At 45.5% G+C, this 11,290-nt stretch overlaps 1 protein-coding gene across 1 annotated transcript; it reads left to right on the top strand.

Annotated features, from left to right (window-relative positions):
- The first annotated feature begins 524 nt into the window (after positions 1-524).
- Positions 525-10,863, top strand: SUMF2 (sulfatase modifying factor 2). The gene is made up of 9 exons (XM_042922153.1): positions 525-603; positions 2,323-2,479; positions 5,147-5,261; positions 5,712-5,756; positions 6,104-6,254; positions 7,105-7,160; positions 9,052-9,136; positions 9,329-9,473; positions 10,680-10,863. Exons 1-9 carry the CDS (start codon positions 540-542, stop codon positions 10,762-10,764), a joined length of 903 nt encoding a protein of 300 aa, XP_042778087.1. The 5' UTR covers positions 525-539; the 3' UTR covers positions 10,765-10,863.
- The last annotated feature ends 427 nt before the right edge of the window (positions 10,864-11,290 follow it).

The following is an 11,290-nucleotide window of genomic DNA, read 5'->3' as shown; positions in this document are numbered from 1 at the left end:
CCTGTGCTTATGCTGGAGGACCTGCCCAACCATTCCAAACTCTGTAGTGTCGTCTTTCACCCAAGTTACTGTTCTCTCCCACCCGCTTCCACAAAATTGTTTTTATAGTTGGTAGATCTCATTCACAGCCCTTGAGAGTGAAGTTGTGTGCTGCAAAGCTTTGTGTTTTTGAGGACTTGGCAGTTGCCCACGGTGTGCAATAAATATTAAATTGAAACCTTTTCTGTGATCTTGAAATGGTATTCCAGGGCCCAAAAGGAATTTGAATATAAATGGGTAGAAAATCCGTGGAAATGTTCTGTTCACAGTGTAATGGAGGAGCTTGTGGAACGCCAGGGCCCCTGGACACTAATCTCTTCTCTGGCTCCACAAGTTCTATACCCAGCCACAGCCTGGGACTAACCAAGCCCTTTTGACCAAAGGGGGTTGTAAGGGAAACGCTAAGGAGGCGTTGCCAGCGATACGGTGGCCGAAGCGGTGCACGCAGGGCGCAGGCGCAGAAGGGCTTTACGGTGCGGCGTGCCGCGCCTGTTACCGGCATGGGCCCCTCGCCACCGCTGCTGATTCTGCCGCTGCTCCTGTCTGGCCCGTGGCTCGAGCTAGGTCAGTGTGCTGGCCTGTCCCCTGACCCTGTGTGCCCCAGGAAACATCAGGGAAGGGGTGGGTGCCCTGCCAGGTCGGGAAAGAGACCGTGGCCCCTCCGCCCGCTTCCGGGATGGGCTTGGAGCAGCCAGAGGCAGCCAACTTGGCAAGATGGTTAATGCTCATATCCTATCAAACTGCTTTTTCACTTTTAATTTATTTTGGAATCTTTCGAACATAGTGTAAAAGAATATAAAAACACCTCCTCCTATGAACCGGTAACCCAGCTTAAAAACAGGCGCCAGTTTATAACTAATCTTGCTATTTTGGTATATCACTTTCTCCTTCCCTGGGGCCTTTTTGAAGTGAATCCAGACACGACACAATTTTATTTGTAAATACACGGCATGAATAGCCAAAAAGACAAGAAGTCATGAAAAAAACCCACCATACTCTTTCTCTACCTTAAAAAACTAACAGTTGTCATTAATATCCTTAAACATACAGTTAGTGTTCAAATTCATCTACTGTGTTTGTTATGGTTTACTTACTGAGTTAATGTCAGAGTTCATACATTGCAGTTATATGTTGTTTCTTAATTCCCTTTTAATCTGAGATTTCCCTGTAAAATTTTTTCTCCCTTGAAGTAGATGAAATCATCAGTGTGTGTCAGAATGAGAATAAGAAGGCTAAAGACAGAGAAACATGAAAAATGGTAGACTCGGCCATTGAGGAACTTATAATACTTAGACATCCTTAGGCAGAAACATAACACCCCAAAGTGTGAAGACAAGTGTAGCAGGTTGGAAATAGTGCTGACCTGGAAGTAAGGAGACCTGGATCTAGTGCTGTCCCTGCTAACTAGTTCTTTAAGTGGTTTCTCTTTTTTGGGTCTTGGTTTTTTCCTGTTAAATAAGGGGGTTGAATTAAAGATCCTTTTGAGGCGCCTGGGTGGCTCAGTCAGATCATGGGTTCGAGCCCCGTATTGGACTCTGTGCTGACAGCTGAGAGCCTGGAGCCTGCTTTAGATTCTGTGCCTCCCTCTCTCTCTGCCCTTCCCCCACTCGTGCTCTCAGTCTCTCAACAACAACAACAACAAAAGTTAAAAAAATAAACAATAAAGATACCTTTAATTCTGATTTTCTGAGGTGTTCAAACAGTAGCTATGAAGGACCTCATTCAGTTATTTGCTAATTATCGTGCTCTTGTGCTAGATGCCAGGAATACACTGGCAAAATAAGTGTAGTCCTTTTCTTTCTGGAGCATATGATATAATAGTGAAAATCATTCAGAAATGGGGAGGAAGAGGCAGAGAAACAACTTGAGCAGAAGTGTGGGTAGAGAGGTGCTAGATGTATTTCAGGGTATAGTGTCTAGATTTACCTAGCTGGGACAAAGAGTTGTGTACAGAAATAGAGCAGTAAGAAAGAAAATAAACATTTGTTGAATAATTAGAATGCACTCACAACGTTTCACACATGTTAATTTTAATTTATACAGCCACACCTATGAAATAGCTAGATGTTATCTCCATCTTGTAGGTGAAGAAACCAAAACTCAGACTGACTTATTTGCGTAAGGTCACCCAACAAATTAAGTGGCAGAACAAAAATTTAAAGCCAAATTTCTAAGCCGCCTTTTTTTTCATTACATCATTATGAATATTACGTATGATCCAAATATTGTCACTTGTTTTATATATATTCATGTATTACTGATGATGCTCCTTTTTCTCTGCAGGGAATGGGCAGGCTACCAGCATGGTCCAGCTACCAGGTGGGAGATTCCAGATGGGAACAAATTCACCAGATGGCAGAGATGGTGAAGGGCCTGTCCGGGAGGTGACAGTAAAACCCTTTGCCATTGATGTATTTCCTGTCACCAACAAAGATTTCAGGTACATCAGGTATTCTAGGAGCGGTAAAGGCTCTTTCTGATTTTCGTTCCTGATAGCTAAAAGGAAACTAGCTTGTTCACTATTACATATCATCTTTGCAATAGTAATATGGGATAAGTGCTGTCTCCGTTTTTCAGGTGAAGAATCTGAAGTCTGGAGACTCTGTTTATGGCAGAGCTGGACCTGGAACTCAAACCCTCTGACCCTTGAGCCAGTGGATTTTCCATTACACTGGATATAACACTGAGAAATAGGGGCAGAAGTCAAACACTTAACAAAAACCTCTTCCACAGGGAAAAGGGATTGGGAGAAGGGTCATGGTAGCTGGGAGTCTTTAAATATCCTTTATATTTACTTATGGAACTGGCATTGTTTTAGGACAAGCATTGTGATTCCAACTCAGTCTAGGAAGCCTCGTTGAGCTGCCTCACTTTCCTCAAGGTGGTATGTTTTGCAAAGGCTGAAGTGGGGAATGATCCAGGTGATACCTGTAACTTACCTTCAAATGATACAGGGAGAATAGAGAGAGGGAGGAGTGGGAAAAGGAAGAGGAGGGAACAGGAAGACAAAGCAAATGTGGGAAATGACTTATGTGTTGCATTGTGGCCTTAAAACTCTTTAAGATAAAAATTTACAGGGAAAAATTTACTCAGGAGACAGAGTAAGCGTAAGAATTATTGGTGTATTTGTGGCACCTGGGTGGCTCAGTCGGTTACGTGTCCGACTTCGCTCAGGTCATGGTCTCACAGTTCGTGAGTTTGAGCCCCGCGTTGGACTCTGTGCTGACAGCTTGGAGCCTGGAGCCTGCTTTGGATTCTGTGTCTCCCTCTCTCTCTGCCCCTCACCCGCTCACACTCTGTCTCTCTCTGTCTCTCAAACATAGATAAACATTAAAAAAATTAAAAAAAAAAAAAAGAACTGGGAGATGCAGCATTGTGTTAATTTACAGATTTTGCCCATGTTTTTGTGACTTCCAAATGAAAATAATTCCAGGGAAGCACCTTATTAAAGGTATTTAAAAATCCTTCCGGGGGGGGTGGGTGGCAGGACAGGGAAAACTATGTAAGGGATATATATATATATCTTAGTTGGTCTGATAATGGATGATTTCAGTTTTTTTTCTTTTCATATACTTGTGCTTTCTCATTTTTCTATAATACAATGTGCATTACACATATGTGCTTTTTTGTTAAGTATTTATTTATTTTGAGAGTGAGAGAGAGAATGAGTGCAAGGGAGAAGAAGAGAAAGGCGGGGAGAGAGACAGTTCCAAGCAGGCTGCATACAGCCGGTGCAGGGTTCGAACTCACGAACTGTAAGATCATGACTTGAGCCGAAACCAAGAGTCAGACGCTTAACTGACTGAGCCAACCAGCACTCTATGCTTATATGTGCTTTTTAAAAGTATTTTTAAACAGAAAAGTTATTAAAATTGAAGGAGAAATCACTTTTGATCAGGTTTGCACCACATCATGACAACCAGAAATAGCTAGCTAGATAGATGAACAGTGTGTGTTCTTTTATATTTCAAATTATGACCTATTTTTATTTATTTATTTATTTATTTATTTATTTATTTATTTATTTATTTATTTGTTATTTTTAATGACCTATTTTATGATAGACCTCCAGCAAGCCCCTAAACTTTGCTTAGAACCCCCATGATTTGTCTCTGCCTCTCTGGTGAAAGATTTTCAAACTACTCAGATGCTCTGAGGTTGGTGAATAGCTGTTGCTACCACATGTGATCACCTCCTCCATTCTCAATGCCCCTTTGATGGGTGAACAATGTCTCCTCATGTCAGAGGGCTGGCACAGATGGGGTACTATTAGCCCAGTGAAAACAATCCATCTTACGCTGAAAATTTTACGTGCTAAAATTTGCTAAACCATACCAAACTGTGTGAAAATCCATTCTAAAATTTCAGTACATCATTTTTATTTGATTCCGGTTTTTTTTTCATTTGTTAGATGGAGATAATCACGTTCTGCCTCCCTCTCATGATTGTTGTGAGAGTGGGGATGTGATGAAGACCTTTCAGAAAACAGACCTGTTCCCCACCCTTAAATCTTCTCAGCTGTTTTATTCATAATCTCCAAAAGCTGGAGATAACCCAAATGACCCGCAAGTGGTGAATGGATAAGCAAAATACAGAACCTCCACACAATAAAATGGTACTCTGTAAACAGAGGAACAAACTAATACTGGCAACGAAGCATTATGCTAAATGGAAGAAGCCAGACTCTAAAGCTACATACTGTATGATTCGATGTATGTGAATTTATATTCTGGGAAAGGCAAAACTAGGGACAAAAAACAGCAATGGTTGCAGAGGCAATGAGGGAATTTTTGGAGGTGGTTGATAGATTTGCTCTATATCTTGATTGTGATAATGACTATAAGTTTTGTCAAAACTCACAAAACTGCACTAAAAAGAGTGAATTTTACTCTACATGAATTACACATACAGCAACAGATTTTAAAGGAAAATCTCCTACTCAGACTTCAGTGTCAATTCCTTGTTGTTGATGGAAACTCTGTGATGTGTTGTTGATGGAAACTTCACTTAAAGGTGAAGGATATATGAGGTTTTCTGGAACAGGAGGGGGTGACAGTGGGACCTGGAACTGTAGCAGCTTAACCAAGTGAAATATCTCTCTTTTCAGGGAGTTTGTCAGGGAAAAAAAGTACCGGACAGAGGCTGAGAAGTTTGGATGGAGTTTTGTCTTTGAGGACTTTGTCTCGGATGAGCTTAGAAACAAAGTGGCCCATCAGATGGAGGTGAGAGAACCTGGGCTTTCAGCTGAAGGAGTGGGCCCTGGACAGAGAATCCTGTGGGTTATGGGGTCACCTGGGCCACAAGAAAGAATCACCCCTGAGAGCCGCAGGCAGGGAGGAAGCAAGAGAGATCCTCCCTGGAAGAGTCAGATGAACACATACTCCCGAGACGTTAACCTTGTGCTGGTTTCTGCATAGAGAGACTTTGTAAAAAGTCTGGTGATCTGGTCACATGTAGGGTTCAAGTTACTCCATGAACTGACAAGAGAACATCTCAACATCCCCTCCAATAACGGTCATGAGATGTCCTGCTTTAAAGGTTCCAGAAACAGCCCCACTTGGACCACCCGAGTCTCAGCCTAAAGTGTCTGCTCTACCTCCTGTGTGTCAGTCAGGAAGGTGACCTTGCTGGGTCAGAGCATCTTGCAGTCATGCCTTTTCCTTTTTTTGCAGTCTGTTCTCTGGTGGCTTCCAGTGGAAAGGGCATTCTGGAGACAGGTAAGGGTTGGTTCCTCTGCCTTGTTTTCTGCCCCTGTTGACTCTTATTCTGGAGGCCTGGCTTCCCTAGACCCCTTGCCCATCTAGAAATATGGAATCAAAACGGATGACCATAAATTTTGAGGACACAGCCAAGCAACCCTATTTCCTGTGCCCTGATCTTTTTTCCCATCGCCCACCCCACTTTTCCCTTTCTGACTCTGGGCCTCTCCGCGCTCACCAGGCTGTCTCCTCCAACTTCCTTGCTCCATCTAGTGGTAAAAGCTGAACTCAGGCACCTTAAGCCTAGCCTTCCTCAGACTTCCATGAGCTCCCACAAGTCTGTCTCACTTCATCCTGGCTGTCAGCCTGCAGGTCCTGGCTCTGGCATCCGAGAGAGACTGGAGCTCCCAGTGGTACACGTGAGCTGGAATGACGCTCGTGCCTACTGTGCTTGGCGGGGGAAACGGCTGCCCACCGAGGAAGAGTGGGAGTTTGCTGCCCGAGGGGGCTTGACGGGTATAGAGTCGGCAGCGCGACTCCCCTTTATTCTTCTCCCATACTGCCCTGCATGGGGGGCTTTGAAGGGTGGGAAGGGTCCATACCCCCGAGAGCAGTCTTCTAAACTGTGTGGCAAAGGGTCGGTTGTTCTGTTTTCAATTCTCATCCATCTCACACCCATACTAATGTACAATGCCATAAAAATTACTAACTGGAAAAATGGAATGAAGGAACAGACAGAAAATTTGTCAGTTTTGGAGATTGCACCCAGACATGTTACATTTCAGTAAATGATCAGAACACCATAGCAAGGGGGAAAGAAAAGCACTACCTAGACTGCCTTTTCCATAGGTGTAAAGGGACTAAAGAATCACTATTTGGTCATAACTCTGTTGTTCTGCAATCCCAACTAAACAAAAAGTTAGGAGCAGGAAGCAGCAACTCCCCGTGTTCAATACCTCTGCTACTCTTTGAATGAACACCAGCTATCCCAGTAGTCAAAATTATTAATGTGAATAATAAGGTTGCTTGTTTGTTTATCCAATTTAAGTCTAGTTGACAAGTTTCTTCATTCTTACCCCCAGTTTCTGTACTTAATCTGGACATGATCCAGTAACAGTTAGTTTACAGACTGGCATGAGTCAGCACCACAATTGGGATTGCACTGTCCTGGAGCAGATCAGGAGGCCAGGGGCTCTGAGTGCAGTACAGTGAGGGGAAGGGACAGGCCTGGGAAATAAAAGTAATCTCTCTCTTCTTTTCTCATCACCTTCTGACTTCCTTTTGGTTCCCTCACTATTTCTGTCTTTCCCTTGTTCCACAACCCTTCACCTCTCCCACCCCTGCTATCTCCTTGCTCTCTTGGCAGGTCAGGTTTACCCATGGGGAAACCAGTTCCAGCCAAACCGCACCAACCTATGGCAGGTAAGACATACATTCCTCACCCCTCTCCCTTCTCAAAGCCTTGATCGAAACCTGCTGTAGGCTAGGCGGCACATTGGGCTGTGGGACTCAGAGGGCTTTGTGTTCTAATGGGATTGATAAACTACTAAACTGGTAAAGCAAAAGACAGTGTGGTAGGGCTACATACTGAAAAGTTGCAGGAGTAAATGACTGCCTGAGAGAGCTGGGGGTGACTTCACAGAGAAGATGACATTGAACCTGATGGAGATTGGAATTTGCCAAGTGAAAAGTGTAGGAAAGGGCATTATCAGCTGAAGGAACAACATGAGTGCAAGCATTGTATTAGGAAAGGGTACTGTGTGTTCAGAGATGGGACAAATTCAGAGAGGCTGGAGCACAGTGAAATGGGGGGTGTAGGAGATGATGTAGGCAGTGGGTTGTAAGCAGATTATGAAGGACCAGGTGTGCCAAGATACGGGTATATCTTACCCTGTAGGCAGTGGGGAGTCAACAGAGGGGACTAAAAGCATCTTTGATTTAGGGAGTATGCTAGTTGCTAATTTGTGCAGGACCCAATGAAGTACAGCTGCAATGGTGGCAGTGCGGGGGGGGGAGGGGTTCTCTGAATTTGAGGCTGTGGCAATGGCACAGGGGATTTTGAGCATGTGAATTAAGTAGCAGCAGGATGGAGAGGAAGCCAAATGGAAGAGGCGTGCCTGAGAAGATAGACAGGGTTTGGTAATTAATCAGATGTGGAGAGGTGAAAGAGAGTTGGGTTCGAGCATGAATCTAAGCTTGGGCAACAGGATGATGGTGTACCATTATCCAGAATAGATGATATGCATTTGGGGTCAGAGGGCTAGAACTTGATCACTGTAGGATCAGCTTAGTTTAAGGTGCCTTTGGGTCATTTATATGCTGAGAGTCAAAAATATGAGTCTGGAACTTAGGGCAGAGATCTGGGTCAGAGCAAGTGGTTTGGGAGTCATCAGCATACATCTTGGGCAAGAATGTCATCTCCCAGGGAGACTCTGTAGAGTGAGGTGGTACAGCGTCAGCGTTTCAGGGGGTAGTATTAAAAAGGACCTGAGGGATAAACTGATCTTAGATGATCTTTGGATCAGAGCTTTGCAAAAAGACAGATCTGACTTCTTCACTGTAATCTTTGATAAGTTAGCCATTTTGAGCCTCAGTTGCCAGTTTTTTAAAGGGAGAAAATACTTGCCTCACAACCTTGTAAGTATTAAATTAAAAGCGATAAATGTAGCAGCCCTAGCACGTAGTAGCTATTGCCCCTTCTATCTCCCCTTTAGTAAGAGCAGCTTCCATAGACTAGTGGAAGATGAATCCCAGTTTTAATGAGAAGAATGAACACATTGGACACATCGCATCAGCAAATATAGGGTCCTTTTTTTCAGGAATTTTGGTGGTAAGAACAGATGAGGATAGAGTCAGGGCAGACGAGGGAGAGTTACACCTGTTGGTGGTAGAAGGGGAAGAGGTGTTACAGGAGAGCACAGGGTGGGCATTGGTTGTTCTGCAGATGGCAGGTGGTGCTGACCACAGAGGAGGGGAGGAGAGCCTTTCTTCCCAAGGCACCGAAGCGCATGGGGTCCAAGGCAGAGGAGTGGGAGCTGCTGAGAGTGGAGAAAGTGGGAGTGGGGTAGGCTTGTTCTAGACCCCTGTGGGCACAGGGGAAAGCATACCCGTCCTAATCCAGCCAGGAGGTGATGGTGGAGGACATGAGGTGACTAGTTTGGGAGCTCAGGATGGGTATCTCAGAACACTGCCCCATACCCCTCACCCCACCCCCGATGACACAGCAAGTGACCTTGGTTTTCCTCTGGGTAGACAGGGACACCTGCCTTGGAACAGGATGGTAAATACTTTAGTCTAAATTTCTCCTTCTCAGGGAAAGTTCCCCAAGGGTGACAAAGCTGAGGATGGCTTCCATGGAGTCTCCCCAGTGAATGCTTTCCCCCCACAGAATAACTATGGTAAGATTTCCTATCACATTGCTGTCAACACTCACAAATTGTTTGGTGGGATCATTCTGTTGATCAATGAGGCAGAAAGAAACACCACCAGAGAAGCATTTCCTCCCCTAAAGACTTCATAAGTGGGGGCGGGGGGGGGGGGGGGCGGGTACTAGCCAGCCTGGGACTGACCCCCACCCTGCTGTGCTGTAGGGCTCTATGACCTCATGGGCAACGTGTGGGAGTGGACGGCATCACCATACCCGGCCACTGACCAGGACATGCGTGTCCTCCGGGGGGCATCCTGGATCGACACAGCTGATGGCTCCGCCAACCACCGGGCCCGGGTCACCACCAGGTAAGAAGCCTGGGATCTGGGGGCTGAGGGTCAGGTCCTGGTCTCCCAGAGCACAGACAGCGCCAGAGCTGGTGTTGGCACTGCCTCCACACCTCCGTCCGCACCCAGAGTTGGGCACAGAAAAGAGAACCAGCAGCACTTGCCATGAGAAGCAAAAGAGCCCAGGGCGACTTGTGCCTTTTCTTGCCAGCTCTTAGCACCCAGAAAGACTTTGTGTCCCAAACCATAAGGTTTTCTTTCTGTTCTTGTCCTCCTAACTGGGTGTGCGGAGACAGGGGGTAGAATGGCCACATAAATAGGTTATGGCCTGGGGTCATGGAAATATTGACCCTTCAAACTGGAAAGCACATGAAGAGTCGTTTTCTGTAACCATTTTGTTTTACCGTCAAGGAAAATTAGGCTCAGGGAGGTGCTGGGACCTGCTCATTTCACACAGATGATTAGTGCTAGCACCTGAGTCTCCTGCTGGGACTGTCTCTACACTCTCATCTGTACATTTATTTTGATTGATCTCCCTGTGATTCCTCCCATTCCGGGTTCCATAAGGATTAAAAAGAGACCACAGTTTCTGTGGCCTCGGGAAGTCAGGTTTGCAGACGTTTCTTTGACACATTGAGGCCCAAGACTTTCTCTCGCCTCCTTTTTTTAGGACAAAGTAATGGAGAAGATACTAGCCTGGGAACCAGGAAGCTGGGTTTGCCACTGAATCTCTTGTGCCCATGAAGCAGTAGTTGGCTCTGGGCAGGATATTTACATCTGTCTAGTATCTGCTGGGTCTCTAAAATGGTGAACAGACCCTCCCTTCCAGAGCTATTGAGAAATGGCAAATGAAGGAGCATATGTGAAAGTTCATTAAAAAGTATGAAGTACTCACTGGCACTACAACATTTTGCTTCTTACTGACAGGACTTTTTGTTTGTTTTGACTGAGTTATTCTAAACCACCAGCAGCTAAAGTTACTAGTCATTGCCCTTCCTGCCTTCCAGAGCAGATTCTCAGGGCTATTCACTCACACTTCCTCCACCCTGTCCCAGGGCCCTTCTCCCCATTGCCCCAGGAGCGCCCTCACCCCAGGCTTCTTTCTAGACTATGTCCTCCCGTACCCTGGACCACAGCAGGCCCTAGGAGGTAGAGCAGGAAAGTGGAGTAAGACTCCAGGCCCCTTTTCAACAAATGTCCATTCTTTCTCCTCTTCTCTGGTGCCAGGATGGGCAACACTCCAGATTCAGCCTCAGACAACCTTGGCTTCCGTTGTGCATCCAGTGCAGGCCGACTGCCTGGGGAGTTGTGAACAGCTATGCAGAGCCAAAGAGAAGAGCCCCATGGTGCCCATGTCACTCCCTGGCCACGTTCCAGACACAGCCAAACTCCAGACTCTTAAACTTCAGCCTCAGGAATGACCTCCTACCCCTCTTCCATTCCTCTGTGGCAGGCATCTCTCACCAGGCCAGGAGAGGACTCTAACCTCAGAGGAGGGGTGCCACTGTCTCCTGGAGAAGGGGCCCAGCTTATTGATTGTGGCCAAGAGCTGGATGTTTCTCTTAGAGGTCAGATATTAACTGTATAGGGCCCAGTACTCAAACAATTGGGCCAGAGTGCTCTGAAAGGCACTTTGTTAAAAATTTTAAATCAATGTTTGATTCAGGGATCCAACATTGTTTTCTCAAGGCAGAATTTCCCCATTTCTCTTTGTTTTCCAAGCAAATTGCTGTAGAAGGAAAATACTTCTTTCATTCACCTCATTTGTAGTGTTTCACATGCCTCTGAAGGAACCTAATTTCTGCTAACTGTACATAGAATGCAGTAACCAGGCTCTT

Source organism: Panthera leo, chromosome E3 (assembly GCF_018350215.1).
Source record: "Panthera leo isolate Ple1 chromosome E3, P.leo_Ple1_pat1.1, whole genome shotgun sequence".
Classification (NCBI taxonomy): Eukaryota; Metazoa; Chordata; class Mammalia; order Carnivora; family Felidae; genus Panthera; species Panthera leo.
Note: the sequence above shows the minus strand (reverse complement) of the source record. Positions and strands in the feature narration are given on the sequence as shown.